Source organism: Populus euphratica, unplaced genomic scaffold, assembly GCF_000495115.2.
Source record: "Populus euphratica unplaced genomic scaffold, PopEup_1.0 scaffold176.1, whole genome shotgun sequence".
NCBI classification, from domain to species: domain Eukaryota; kingdom Viridiplantae; phylum Streptophyta; class Magnoliopsida; order Malpighiales; family Salicaceae; genus Populus; species Populus euphratica.
Genome location: NW_011500058.1, coordinates 64,919 through 80,984, shown reverse-complemented (window position 1 = coordinate 80,984; position 16,066 = coordinate 64,919). Strand labels below are relative to the sequence as shown.

Below are 16,066 nucleotides of genomic sequence, written 5' to 3'. Positions count from 1 at the left end.
TATTACTAATAGTATTATTATTGCTAATATTATTATTATTGTTGTTATTGTTACTATTATTGTTGTTTATAATTTGTACAATTAACCTCCCTGTGGTTCGACCCCAGTCTTGTCGGGTTATTTATTACTTCGACACTCCTGCACTTGGGAGAAGACATCAATCTTTTAGTCGTGTCAGATACAAACACTTAATTTAACCCGATATAATCCCAGCAAATCCAGTGTTTCACTCTTACACACTCACTCTCTCAAAATCTGCTCTCTTTCACCAACACAATTGCACTCACCATACTTCCTCTACACATCTCTTTATATATTTCACTCTCTTGCCTCTGTCTCCATTTATAGGAGAAATGAGAGTCTTAACAGCAACCCATGTGCAACATAATAAATGCCAACCAACTACTAACTACTACAATAAAAAAGTCATGGTGGGTGGAAAAAAGGTGACAAAATTGCTATAAATCTCCACCTTGACAAGATTTTTTCATCCAATCCTCGTGATCAATTAATGCTGCCTTTAACGCACCATATGGCGCTACACCCTGAAGGTGCTCAACACCGAGAGATGTTGACCAAGTCTAAACAATGTCGGAACTTGATCCCTAAGACACATTTTATTAGCATGTTAGCTAGATTATCTATGGTACCAATCTTTTGTAGCAGAATATCCCCTTTATCCATAATTTCTTGAACAAAATGAAATCGAACATCGATGTGCTTGGTGCGAGAATGATGAACCTGATTCTTTGCAAGACAAATAGCATTTTGACTATCATAATGGACATCCACGTGCTTTTGAACAATTCCCAAATCTTTAATCAACCCATATAATCAAATAGCTTTCTTGAAAGCTTCTGTTACTGCCAAGTACTCTACCTCAGTTGTTGACAAAGCTACTGTTGATTATAATGTTGACTTCCAACTTACAAGCCCTTTAGCAAGTGTAAACACATAGCTTGTTGTGGAACGACATCTATCTAAGTCACCAATATAGTTCGAGTCCACATAACCAACTAAATTTTATCCGAGTGTATTATCCCTTTTAAACTTCAAACTAATAATAGTTGTGCCATGAATATATCGTAGAATCCACTTAACTGTCTGCTAGTGACCCTTTCCCGGATCATGCATATACCTGCTCACCATACTAACAACATGTGAGATATCTGGTCTTGTACAAACCATTGCATACATTAATGCACCAACTGCATTTGCATACAGAATTTGAGCAAATAGATGAAAGAGCAAATAGATGAAAGAACCATATCAACATATCATCCACATATAAGAGCAAATAGATGAAAGAGCCATCAAGAAGTTTGAGAAAATATACACAGTTGTCAAACTGACTCCATGTGTATCCATGTTCTGTCATGAACTTATCAAATCGCTTTTACCACTGACGAGGAGATTGTTTCAATCCATATAATGACTTCTTTAGTTTACAAGCCTAATTCTCTTTTCTAGTGATTTTGAAACCATCTGGCTGAGACATGTAAATTTTCTCTTCCAAATCTCCATGTAGGAAGACAATTTTCACATCAAGTTGGGCTAACTCCAAATCAAATTGTGCAACCAAGGCTAGCAGAATACGAATTGATGAATGCTTAACAACTGGAGAAAATACCTCATTATAATCTATCCCCTCTTTATAAGCATAGCTTTTTGCTACCAATCTTGCTTTGAATAGGATGTTGTCTTTTCCAAGATTACCTTCCTTCTTGGCATATACCCACTTGCAACCAATTGTCTTTTTTTTCTTAGGAAGTTGTACCAAATCCCAAGTCTAATTCTTGTGGAGAGATTTCATCTCTTCATCCATTGCCTCTATCCATTTTGTATTTTCTACACCATGTACTGCTTCTTTGTAGGTGTAGGGGATTCCATCATCAATTACTGGAAGTGCATAAGCCACCATGTCACAATACCAAGCAGGTTTCTTGTAACTCTTTTCAGTTTACTCATTGCAATGGATTCTTGTTGTTAACTCTTTTCGGTTTACTCGTTGCAATGGATTCTTGTTGTGTGGTTGCTGAAGTTGTTGCATCCTCTTCATCTGAACTTTCATCTGAATCTCCTTCAGTAGAGATTTTCTGAACAGTCTTTATAGGAATGACTGAAGTCTCCAACTCCACCTGTTGTGCATCACCAGACTGTTTTTCCTTCTCCTGTGATTTCTCTTGCTGTAACATGCCAGACTCATCAAAAGTGACATCTCTACTCAAAATCACTTTCTTTGATTCGGATCACCAAAGTCTATAACCTTTTACTCCTCCACTAAAGCCCAAAAATATAGCTTTCTTGGCTCTAGGATCTAGCTTGGACTTAGTAACATGATAATATGCCGAGCAACCAAATATACACATAGAATCATAATCATTTGCAGGAGAGCTTGACCATACCTCCAAGGGGGTTCTTTCATTTAATGCTACTGAAGGTAACCGATTAACTATGACGAGCATAGCTTAATGCCTCACCCCATATCACTTTGTTTAGTCCTAAATGTGATAGCATACATTAGACTTTCTCCATCAATGTGCGATTCATGCGTTTTGCTACTCCATTTTGTTGTGGTGTTTTGCGCACAGTAAAATGTCGTTTGATCCCTTCATCTTGGCAAACTTCAAAGAAAGGATCTGAAGTGTACTCACCACCATTATCTGACCGAAGAGTCTTAACTCTCCTTCCCGTTTGAGTCTCCACCATTTTCTTCCATTTCAGAAAGATATCAAGGACCTCATCCTTGTGTTTCATCATGTACACCCATACTCGTCTTGAGAAATCATTAATAAAAGTAACAAACCAATGATTACCTTCAAGAGATTCATTCTTTGAAGGTCCTCATACGTCTGTGTGAACATAATTAAGAATCCCTTTTGTGTTGTGTACCGCAGTGCCAAACTTGATCCTTGTCTGTTTTTCAAGAACACAATGCTCACAGAAACCATGCTTCCCAGTCTTAGCGCCTTTTAATAGACCTTGCTTGACCAGTCCTTACAAAGCCTCTTCACCAGCATGCTTTAAACGCATGTGCCAAAGTCTGGAATTATCTGCTTCATCATCTTCTATGCTTTTGGAAACAGCTGCTGTACCGGTAACAGTAGATCCATCCAGGAAATATAAGTTTCCTTTCCTCGTGCCTCTTAAGACAACTAATGCACCACGGATTGCTCTCAGGACTCCACCATGCATGATAATCTTATAACCACTAGATTCTAGGACTCCAAGTGAGAAAAGATTTTTCTTCAAGTAAGGTACATACCGTATCTTTGTCAGTGTCTTGACTACCCCATTATGCATCTTCAGATAGATAGTCTCAACCCCTTTAATCTTACAAACATCATCATTACCCATCAACACAACTCCTTCATCGAACTCCTCGAGTCTCGAGAATAAGTGTTGGTTAGGGCGCATATGATAGGAACATGCAGAATTAAGAACCCATTCACTAGAATGTTTTTTTGTGATGAGACCATGAATATAGAGTCTCGTTCATCTTCATCTCGTGCAACGTTCAATGTTGGTTCATCGTTTTTTCTTATTGCCCTTGATTGGACAATCTTTCTTTCAGTGCTCTTTTTTATGACAAAATGCACATTCATCTTTTGCAAGATATTATCTATTTGATGATTCTCCTCTAGATTTTGAGCGTTGTCTATTTGATGATTCTCATCTAGATTTTGAGCAAGATCTCCCTCGCCCATGAAATCTTCTCGGGTTTGTTCTGCCTCTAACTCTCAATGCTTTTGAAGTTGACTTCTTGTGAACAATTTGGTCTTTCTTCCGGTACTCATTATTCATCAAAGCATTGGACACATTAATGAATTTAATCTTTTCTTTACCTTATAGTAAAGTGGTGATGAGATGTTCATATGTGTTAGACAGTGAATTCAATAATAAAATAGCATTATCTTCATCATCGATTTCCACATCCAAATTCTTCAAATCAGCTATCATTTTATTGAAATCATTCAGATGCTCATTTATGGAAGTACCTTTCTTGTGTTGAAAATGAAAATTCCTTTTCTTCAAGTAGAGACAATTATCTATACTCTTTTTCATAAACTTGTCCTCTAGTGCTTGCCATAATTCTTTTGCAGAGTTTTGTTCTGAAAAGGCATACTTTTGATCCTTTACAAGACAAAGTCGGATAGAACTGCAGGCCAACCGATTGATCCTTTCCCAGCTCTTCTCATCCAAATCCTCTGGTTTATCTTCTAGAGTGAAATTCAAATTCATTTGGACAAGCATATCTATAACTTCACATTTCCATATGCCAAAATTACCTTTCCCATCAAACTTCTCCACCTCAAATTTGGTACTGATACCGGGATGTATTGTGGAGGTATACTAGCATTCCTCGCTGATCTTTCTTTTGGAATATCAGCCATTAGGACGTCTTTGAATTACAAATGGACTCCTAAAATTATTAAAACACACTTTTATACTCAAAAGAGCCAAAACAGTAACTTCGATGTGCTGTTTCATAAAAAGGACACCAAGGTTGCGTCCGAAATGGTTGAAAATGCTAGGAACAAACTTCACTCCACTAAAAATGGGCTAAAAAATCACTGACTTAGCCAAAAAATCAATCTAATCGAGTTGACTCGGGAAAGGAATATTTTGTCTCTGATAAAAAATATTCTATCACAATCAAAGGAATATTCTCTTACTGTTAACAGAATATTCTTATTATGTCAAGAGAATATTCTGTCATTATTACATGACGTGGCGATGTGGACCCCTATTGATGATGTGGATGATGACTTAGCGCCAATATGTTGGTGACGTGACAGTCTTCTCATGCTAGAATTCTGGCACTGTCTGGTTTTTCCGGCAAATTTCAGGCGAAACTTCAGCGAGCTCTACAGGGCTCGTTTCAACTCCAATTTTGATGATATTTTTATCATCGGACTCGTATCGACAAGAGAAATCTCCGCAAGTGGTCAAAATCAAGATCTAAGAACTTTGAAAATTCTGCAACTTTGAACCAAAAGCTGAAAAAATGTGTTTTTTCAGTGTTCTAGCTTCCCTAATGCTCTGATACCAATTTGTTGTGCATACTGGACCGAAAGTAAACACAAGTAAAAAACACAAACAAGTAGATTTACGTGGTTCCCCAAAACTGGGTACGTCTATGGAGGTAATAGATTGTATATTATGGGAGAAATGATACAAATACTTAACTCAACCTAATATAATACCAGAAAACCCAGTGTTTCACTCTTACACCCACTCACTCTCTCAAAGTCTTCTCTCTTTCACTCACTCACTTGCACTCACCACACTTCCTCTACACATCTCTTTATATATTTCACTTTCTCGTCCGTGTCTCTATTTATAGGAGAAATAAGAGCCTTGGCACAACCCATGTGCAATCTAATAAATGCCAACCAACTACTAACTACTATAATAAAAAAGCCATGGTGATTGAAAAAAGTTGATAAATTTGCTACACTATGTTGATCTACCAGACCATCGGACGAGGTTAATAAGGTTTTTTATTAAAAAAAAAATGATGTTAAGGATGAATTTTTTTTTTATGAACTTCATTGCACAGCATTATTAAGCTCTCTACTCCAATTCATATGGATGATGACAGTAAACACACATAAGTGATTAAATTCCCTGTGAGCTAAGCTAATGAAGAAATGAAATAGTGCATAGTGGGGGGTTTCGATCAAAATATATATGTGCAAGGATTAATGACCACAAACCTCATATGATCTTCGATCCGAATATAGCTTTTAGACTTCAGCTACACCAATATCCCAGGTGGCCAGTGCCCCTTGCCTTTATATATAGAAGAGTTAATTTGTTGAGAAGTTATGGATTTGGTTCGAGCTGGAGGAAGGAGACCATCTGATCCCCCGTCGCCATAATTAACTGCTTGCTGCTTCAACTCCTCGATCTCTGTGATATATGGGTGCGCTCTCTCTCTCTTGCATTATTGTTTTCACTGTGCAGCGAACAACTTAAGTACGCTGTGAATTAATGGCTAGAATTGTCTAGTGTTGTGGAAGTTTATATGGTGGCCCCAGCAGACAAATTAATTTTAGACATTTCTTTTAAAAATGCGAACCACTAGACCCTTTATAAAAATCAGAACTTTCTTTTTCTTCTGAAAAGTTTAAGGAGATAATTTCATCAACTAGGAGAGGCCAAAAACATTTTCACTTTATTGCTAGAATTATTTTTTTAATTGGAGCCTACTTACAAATTTTTTGAGTATTTATATCTCCAATTCATAAGAATCATCTTTGCATGGAGATAATTTTCTTTGCAACTTCAAAAGAAATTTTAAATAAAGACATAGATAGAAAGGTTAGATAATATTGATTTTAATTTAAAAAAAAAAGTCTTTTACCTACAGAGAGAATTTTTTAAAAAAAGTCTTTTACCTACAGAGAGAATTCTACTCTTTCAAGTTTTAAGAATATCAAAAACTAGTTTCCAAATGGAACATAGTCTTAGATTTGATTTATTTCCAAGTAAAGCCTAAGTATTTAATGAGTAAAATTACACATTTGATGGTTCGGTCCATTTGAAATGCTCAAAACAATTTGATCTTCAATGATGTGGAAACAAACTAGGATGATATATATTATTCATTATTCCATAGAGTTATTTATTGGACAAAATAGTATGATTAGAGTTTTTCATATTAGGATAGGCAAATAAAAATCACCAAATAGTATTTTTATGTGGATAAAAAAATAAAAGAGTGTATTGTAAATTCTCATGGATTCTTTTTTTTCAAGGTATACTTTAGTGGAATGTATATATATCTATAAATGACCTGTCTTAATCCAACTCTTATGGTTTGAGGGTGTCCTAGGAGATAATGAATTAAGGAAAATTCCTTTGTATTTTTCTTCTTTCCACAAGTATTAAGGAATTCATTGAAACTGAGATTTTCATCCTCTAAAAAAGCTCTTATTTTGAATATTAATTCTTGTTATATATTTTATAAGAATTGAATTATGAAGTACAATTCATACAATGCATTTAATTGGATAAGAGGAAACAATATCATAAAGTCATGGCAGTTATAAGTGATGCTTGTTGTGCGCGTAGCTACATAGAAACTAGACAACCTAGCTTTTACATCTCCTGTAAACTAGCTCCGACAATAACTATTATCAATAATAATAATAATAATAATAATAATAATAATGCCTTCGCTTTTGCTTGCTGGCCAGCACAGAAATTATAGATTAAAAAAAATTAAACTAGGAATAAGTTGCTTGACCCGTGAACATGACTGAGACCTTATCATAGATGGAAACCGTTTTGAGGATAATAACTATGAATGCCTATGTATGCCTTTTCTTTTCTTCCCTTTCCATTTCCACGAACCCCCACTTCTTTCTTTCTTGTCTTTCTCTTCTTTTCTTTCCCGTATTCTTTGTCGTGTGTCTGTCCTTTCTTTCTCTCATTTCACGGCAGAAAAAAGGAACAACTTATGGCCACAACATGGCAGGTTTACAGACAAAACTTGTAAACACGAGCTCAATCAGAGAGCAGAAATGTGATGGGTGACAGCCAACAGGTACTCATCAATGGAGAAGCTAATTAAAGCATCTGGAACCAGACAGAGGAGTCAATATTAATAAAAGAACATAGTCATTCATCTGTTGACATTAATGCATCCCTAGCCAGGTTATTTCTCGTACCAACAGCGGCAGCACTAGCTAGCTCTATAGCATTGAGGAGAAGTACATCAAACAATCCCATACAAGCCGCTTGGCAATAAGCAATTATTACAAAGGAAATTTCAGCCAAACCAAAGCAGCACAGCAGTAATTGACAATAGTACTAAGCAGGAAAATTCATTATCTCTTGAGAATAACAGCCGCATGGGATAGAGTTACAAAGCACGAAGATTATTGCGTCTTTGGAAGCAGAATTCCTCGACGCAGTACTTTCATTGGTAGTGATCAATGGAGCCAAGCTGACAAGGTGAATGAAGAACATGCGTGTATTAGGATTGCTATAAGAAACGAGTTAGTTAGAACAATATTGAAAGATAAAAATGCTTACCAATTAGCTGAAGGGAACAGGTAGAACTTGAACATCATCGATATTACCTACCACAAGGAATGGAAGAACGCTGATAATTGAATTTGAATTGCAATGAGTAAAAAGAATGAGAAAATTTGAGAAATAATTGAAGAATTTCCTTGATGAAATTGAAATTATCATTTAACTTCGCGTTACCTGTAGTATCACAAACCCTTAAGCCAGTTTGGTTAGCTACCCAAACCAGAGCTTCACCCATGCTCCATAAAAACTTTCATCATCAGGATCGTAAGTGCCGTCGTATTGGAGAACTGGTACATGTTTCACTATCCAGTAGTCTTGGCCACTATTGGGTGACAATCTCTCATTGAACTCATCTGACATCTTTGCCAATGATAGCTGTTTGAGATTTTTCAAGTGTTGTATCCCAGAAGGCACCTCCTTCAGACGCTGGCAAAAACCTATTTCAAGTTTTTCAAGAAGGGGGATTGCTCCTTGGTCTATTATCATTGTATTCAATTCAGTCATGCCTGCAAGACGTAGAGACTTGAGTTTCTGAAACCCTCCTCCTTCAAAATGCATCTTCTCTCCATTGTATCCACGAAAGAATCTAAGAAATCTTAAATTGGGCAAAGCTTGTAGGACTTTAATCTAAGAAATCCTTTCAGGATATCCAATAAGCTCGAAGCAACATTATTTTGGAAAGGCCAATTTCACCACAGTGAGTGCAGACATAACCTGTGAATCCCATAACCTAGCGCTGTTGTGACTCTCTTCTTGCAATGCATAGGCTGCTTCCGAATCTAATTTTGGTTCTTTTTGAAGAATTTCACCACGAATTTGACTCAAGATCAAGACCGTTTAAAAAAATATGTACCCGCAACCTCATCATCGCTGTATGAAGATGTATAATTCCTTAAACAAATTCCTTTTGAGTTGTGTTACGATGATCGATTTCCTGGAAAATTGCAACAAGTTCATTATATGTGGATAAAGACCTGCCATTCTGAGCAGTCGAAAAAGACTTTTGATTCAATTCAAAGAATCGTGTTTCATTAGATCCATCATAGAAAGTCTTTGATACTGCTTCCCAGATTTCTCTTGCTGTGACAAGACAAATAAATCTCTGCATCACATGGGGACTGATCATTGATTCGCTGAGCCAGCTCTTGACTATGATTTTCAGTAATCCATATATCATAGTTTGGATCATTAAATACAGGTTTTGCCACTACTCGAGTTAAATATCCAACCTTGTTACGGGCTCCACTACGCATCTCCATCAACTGAGACCATAACGTGTAGTTTGTTTCATTGAGAATAACACTGACAGGGAAGCCAGAGGTTTCCTGTTGAATGATTATTGGGTTTGACAAGGAATTGTTCGGGGTGGTTTGAACGATTGGACTTTGTTCGTGTTCTGCCATTATTTGCAGGAGGAAGATTATTGGATTTCAAGGTTCAAAGAAGGATGCAGGGAAGAAATGGTGTAGAAAAAAAAATTCAGGTTCGCTCTGATACCATGTTAATTACGATAGATACAGGTTCTCTCTTTATGAAATATTCCACTGTTTTTATTAATTCATCTTTACAGCAGAACAACACTTATATACAAGGTGGTAAGAGAACCTATTCTACACGAACTCCTTCTCTATGGACTCCTATTCTACGTAGTAAAATATATGTACAAGGAAACTAAGAGATTCCCTATAACTCTGGAATCTATAAATATCTTGCCAGGTAACAATAAACATTCATAAAATCGAGTATAAATCAAATATTTGCATGCCTTTTCTTTTCTTCTCTTCATATTTCCAAAAACCCCCGCTTCTTTCTTTCTTTTCTGCTCTTCTTTTCTCTTCCCTGTTCTTTGTCGTGTGTCTATCCTTTCTTTCTTTTCACGCCGGAAGGAACAATTGATGACCACAACAGGACAGAAAATTAAGTGATGGGTACATTGTTTGAGATTAATAATAAAATAACAATAATAATAAATATTTATAAAAACAAGTATAAATTAAATATCAGGATATTTATTTGAAATTTTAATAATTTTATAAAAAATAAATCAAATAATTTATAAAGATATAAATTTAAAATCAAGAAAATATTGAATTTTAAAAAAAAAAAAACCTCTCCTTCACTACTGATATGAATAGCTAACATCTCAACTCTTTAAAAAAAAAAATACAAAAATTGAGAATATTTTAATGTTTTCTTTGATTCTAAATGAGTTCCTATATACATTGTTGTATATTCTAACCAGCTTGTAGTTGATCCATTTTAGGTTTTATAAAATAGAAAAGAGGAAGTAATCTTGTGTATCATGATATAAAAAAAAAGAAAAAAAAAACATTGACATGTGATCATATGATCACCCATGTTAAACACAGTTAAATATTAAAAAAAAACATTGATTTTTTATCAAAAAATTAAAAAAATATTTATTTTAAATTGATGTTTTTCTGATTTTTTTCTAAAAAAATTATAAATTAAAAGAAATTCAACTAGAAATAACTTGCTTGACCCGTGAACATGACTTAGACCTTTTCTTATCTTCTTTTCCCATTTCCACGAACCCCCACTTCTTTCTTTCTTTTCTTTTCCCTGTTCTTTGTCGTGTGTCTATCCTTTCTTTCTTTTCACGGCAGAAGGGACAACTTATGATCACAACAGAACAGAAAAGTGATGGGTGACAGCCTCCAGGTACTAATCAATGGAGAATCTAAAGCATCTGGAACCAGACAGAGGAGCCAAATTTAATAAAAGAACATGGACATTCATCTGTAGACATTAATGCATCCCTAGCCAGGTTATTTCTAGTACCAACAGCGGCAGCACTAGCTAGCTAGCTCCATAGCATTGAGGAGAAGTACATCAAACGATAGTATACAAGCTGCTTGGTAATGAGCAATTATTACAAGGAACTTTCAGTCAAACCGAAGCAGCACAGCAGTAATTAACATTAGTACTAAGCAGGAAAATTAATGATCTCTTGAGAATAACAGCCGCATGGCATAGAGTTATAAAGCACGAAGATTATTGCGTCTTTGGAAGCAGAATTCCTTGAGGCACTTTCATGGTAGTGATCAATGGAGTCAAGCTGACAAGGTGAATGAAGAACATGCATGTATTAGGATTGTTATAAGAAACGAGTTAGTTTAGAGTGAATATATAGAACAATATTGAAAGATAAAAGCGCTTACCAATTAGCTGGTGAAGGGAACAGGTAGAACTTGAACATCATCAATATTACCTACCACAAAGAATGGAAGAACGCTGATAATTGAATTTGAATTGTAATGAGGAAATTTGAGAAATAATTGAAGAATTTCCTTGATGAAATTGAAATTATCATTTAACTTCGCGTTACCTGTAGTATCATAAACCCTTAAGCCAGTTTGGTTTGCTACCCGAACCAGAGCTTCACCCATGCTCCATAAGAACTTTCATCATCAGGATCGTAAGTGCCGTGCAGTCTGGAAATCCACTCAGGCAGCCTTTCTAATTTCCCCCAAAGAATGAGAGATTGGAGGTAAAGAGGAGCAGAAGACATTGCCTGCAAGTCAAGAATTGCAACCCCAGAACCCTGTGAAGCAACCCAAAGCGACCGCAGGTGAGGCATATTCTCTAGCGCAACGCATAGATCCCTTCCATATTCAGTTTTCAAATTCATGATCCCCAGTTTCCTCAATCGCTTCAACATCCCAATCTCATTAAGTAATTCCCGTTCATGATGGTAACCTGCATTAATTACATAGAGTGTTTGCAACAGCTCTAACTGCCCCAGGCTACCACGTACAACGAACCCACAACCCCGTTTAGGATCACCCAAAAGATATCGCAATTTAGGGAATCTGTTAACCTCAACTGGCAACCTTTCCACCAAGGAATCACTCAAGTCTAAGAACTCTAGGTTTTGCAGCTTTCCAATTGATTTTGGAAGATTTGACACCAGTGTATCTCTTAAGCTTAAATACTTCAGGTGTAGCAAATTTCCCAACTCTTTTGGAATTTCATCTATCGGACACTTTTCAAAATCTAATGTGGTCAAAAGCTTACATTTTTCAAATATTGCATCAATTATTTGCTTTTGCAGCTTTGCCCCGCAGAAGACCATGACAGAGCGAGTTTGAGACCTGGTGCTTCCCTTTGGATGGTCACTTCCTCCCTTGCTTATTGACATGTGTCGTGCTATGCCTTCCAAAGCTGAGGAATTCCAAGAAACATGGCCGATACTTAATTCTTCTGACCTGGAAAGAATGACGTCTCGTACCAGATCATGCACTCGACATGTTGTGGGAATTCCTTTCATGCTAGCTTCATCTACTTGGACTAGACTTCGACGAATGAGTCCATTCAAGCACTCTTCCGCAGCTTCTTCTAATGTCAATCCTCGTTTTTCTTGTACAAAACCTTGAGCCACCCATAACCGAATTATTCTTGTACGTTTAATGGAGAAATCTTCGGGAAGCATCCCGAAATACAAGAAACATGCTTTGAGGTCGTAAGGCAGGTCGTGAAAACTGAGGGAGAGAATTTTAGTGACATTCTCAACATGAGGATCGCTCGCCATTGTAGAATCGAGACTATTGACCAATTTTTGCCATTCTGGGACGACCCTTTCTTTGGTCGCTAGAAGTCCACCAACAGCCACAATTGCCAGTGGCAATCCTCCGCATCTTCTAACAATGTCTTGCGACAATTCCTCCAAATCTTTTGGACAATTCCCTTCAAAATCAAACTTGAATGCCTTTTTGCAGAAGAGTTCCCAAGCTTCTCGTTGAGGGAGAGATTTCATCTGATAGACATGAACCAATGAAGATCTCCTGCAGAAGTTAGCAACATCCTCATTTCTTGTCGTGGCCAGTATTTTGCTACCTTTGTTGTTATCCACCAAGGCATGCTCCACATCTCCCCAGAAGCGGATTTCCCACACATCATCGAATACAACTAAATACCGTTCTTGCTGTAAATATTTTCTAAGTTCATCAATCAACGATAAAGCGTCCATTGTGACAAAGGCCTCAGGAAAAGGCTCTTTCTTAGCTTCATATAATTTCTTTAACGTGCTCCTTAAGAGTTCCACCCTATCGTATGATTGAGACACAGTAATCCAAGCATGGCATTGAAAGTGTTGTTTCACGACGTAGCTGTCATATACCTTCTTTGCAAGAGTGGTTTTTCCCACTCCTCCCATTCCAACCACCGCGATCACTGTCCTCTGACATTCTCCGCTTACCAAGAGGCTTATCAATTCATCTTTTGTAGATTCAATGCCAACAAGCTCGGAATCTTCAATGAAAAGAGAACCTGATCGAGGATCATGCAAGACAATGTTACTTGAGCCTCCCTGCTCTGAGGATGCGAACCGGAATCCTTCACTTCTGTCCTTGATTCTCTGAAGAGTTTTTCTAACACCATGAATCTCTGATGCGATCTTATGGCGTAGAGGCAATTTCCGAACCAAGGAAGAGACTTTAGTTAAGAAGCCCGCGAATACACGCCGATCACGATGTTGTGCCACACGAAGCGTATTATATTCGTCTATGACATCTTCAATCTGATAAGCAACTTCCCTTGCTTGCTTTACCCATACTTTCACACTTTCGCTCACACCTTCTTTCTTAGCCTTTGAGTCTGCATCTTTAAGAAAAGCTCTGATGGCCTCCAGATCATCTTTGATATCTACAACTTCTTTGTAAACGTCTTTCAATACAGTTAGTTGCACCCCTTTAGCTAGCAATAAAGCCAACTTGTCAATTACAAGACTCACTGCTGACTCCGCCATTTTTTCTACTCCTTTCTATTTGATCTTCTTTGCTGCGAGAACAAATTTGGAATTTAGGAAGTAATTAAATTATTGTAGGTTGGTTATGTTACAAAATTATTGTAACTGGTTGTACCAGCCTTGTATATCTTCGGTGATTCCACCATAGATACAACAAAGTTATTCCATAGCCAGGTACTTATTTCAAGATTTTTTTATAACAAAATTAAAATGATATCATTTAAAATAATATTTTTTTAAAGAAATAAAGTAAACAAAAGAAATAATAATTAGAGTGTATAAAGAATCTTGATTTAATCAAAAGTTAAAATTTCTAATTTCTAAATATAAATTCCAACATATTTTCTTTAAAAACATTATTTGATTTGCGTGATTTTTACCAAATATACATTTAAACGTATTTTTATCAAAATTATTTCTTTTTGTTTTAAAAAAAGCTTTAAACTATGATCTAAAATTAAAAGTCTATTTTCATAAATAATTTCAAACGAACTCTAAATTCATATATTAATGTGGAAATTGAAAATGAAAGAAAGCTTATCTATTACAATTCACAACGTGTAATAAAAAGACAAACCTCATATGATCTTCAATCCGAATATAGCTTTTAGACTTCAGCTACACCAATATCCCAGTTGGCCAGCACGTACCCCTTGCCTTCTTTATACTTAGAAGAGTTAATTTGCTGAGAAGTTATGGATTTGGTTCGAGCTGGAGGAAGGAGACCATCTGATCCACCGTCGCCATAATTAAGTGCTTGCTGCTTCAACTCTCCTCCTCTCTGTGATATATGGGTGCACTCTCTCTTGTATTTTTGTATTCATTGTGCAGTGAACCAAGCTATATATAGAAACTAATCTTGAAATTCTGTGACTAACCCGCCAAGCTATATATAGCTGTTTGATTTCAACAAGGGGCCTTATAGTAAATTTAAAAATTTAGATTAATGAATACGTTTGAAAAAGATTTGGTAAAATAAAATATTTTTTTGAAACCATGCATAAACTATAGGATATCACGTTTTATAAACGCAATAACAATTAAAATTTATATAGATTAAATACCAACAAAACACATAAATACTTTTAGAATACAACATTTTAAAATATCACGTTTCTAAATACAATAACAATTAAAATTAAAATTTATTGAATATCAACAAAAACACATAAATGTTGTCTTTCTCTCGTGTAGAAAAACCTATTGACCCCTAACTTCTCTTTTAAAACGCTCATCAATCACTTAGATTTTTCTCTAACAACAACAAAAAATCAAAAGTTAACGTGTGTGGTAAATAAAATAATTTTATAATTATGTGAGCAAATAAATATATATAAAAAAATGTTAATGTTAATTATAAACTAAGTTAGGAAGTTTATATGAGCAAATAAATAAATATATATATATATATGTTAAAGTTAATTATAAACTAAGTTAGGAAGTTTAGAATAACTATAAATTAAGATATTTTATGATGAGTACTCTTCAAGTTTTATTCAACTAATTATATAGTAATATTTTTTTTCTTATTTTGTAAGAAGAGTAATAATTTAAATTTTATTGAAATAAAATAATTTTTTTAGTATAACTTCTCATTTTCTTATTAATATATTTTTATAACAAAAAGAATAGAGTTCCGAGTTAATTTTTTACTCAACAAAAAGTGAAAGAAAATAGAATAAATACAAAAAAAAAATAATTAACTTTTAAGGATAAAAGAAGTTTTTTTTTAATTAAAACTCTTTTCCCTTTTTTTTATATTTATCAACCATGATAATGATTTTCTAAATAACAACTCATCAATCATAAAAACAAGATTTAATAAAAAAAATAAAAATATTTTTTTTACTTTACATGAATGTATTAGAATGAAAAAAATAATATAATGCTGGAGTGGTGTTCTTAAAGCAAGCAACGCAAGATGACAACGAAGAAACACCTTCTTCTTTTTTAATTTATTAAAATGAAGCAGTAGAAGATAATTGATAATAACATGATGGGAAAAAATGCAGTTCAACAAAGATTCATCAGAGAAATCTTTTGAACTAATCTTCTGATGATAATTTCATAGCATTTTCTGTGATCCTCATCTTCTCAGTGAGTGGCTACGTACATTGTCGCCGTGTTAAACAGAGCAGAAAATCATTCTGAAAAAACTTCAGACTTTTTTCGAAAAGAAAATGTTTTTGAAACCGAAGATTAATTAACTCGGAATAACTTGACTCGTAATCGATGACCCACGTTTTGTCA

The 16,066-nt window shown here is 35.2% G+C and overlaps 1 protein-coding gene and 1 long non-coding RNA gene across 5 annotated transcripts in view; both read right to left on the bottom strand.

Annotated features, from left to right (window-relative positions):
• LOC105107933 (disease resistance protein RPM1-like) overlaps window positions 1-14,608 on the bottom strand; it is a 22,429-nt gene extending 7,821 nt beyond the window's left edge. For 2 of the 4 annotated variants that reach the window (XM_011002031.1, XM_011002030.1), the window contains exons 1-2: window positions 14,394-14,608; window positions 13,781-13,848 (exon numbers count right to left, since the gene is read on the bottom strand). In XM_011002031.1, coding sequence (XP_011000333.1) covers window positions 13,781-13,816 — 36 coding nt within the window. In that variant the 5' untranslated portion in view covers window positions 13,817-13,848; window positions 14,394-14,608. Of the gene's footprint in view, window positions 1-5,720; window positions 6,053-8,046; window positions 8,094-8,223; window positions 8,675-13,780; window positions 13,849-14,393 lie in introns of those variants that run through there. The other 2 variants (XR_838954.1, XM_011002032.1) reach the window with 2 other exon arrangements.
• Window positions 11,003-11,476, bottom strand: LOC105107934 (uncharacterized). The gene is made up of 3 exons (XR_838955.1): window positions 11,399-11,476; window positions 11,232-11,281; window positions 11,003-11,128 (listed from the first exon to the last, which is right to left on the bottom strand). It is a non-coding gene; the product is annotated as an uncharacterized LOC105107934 (long non-coding RNA).
• Window positions 14,609-16,066: the final 1,458 nt, after the last annotated feature.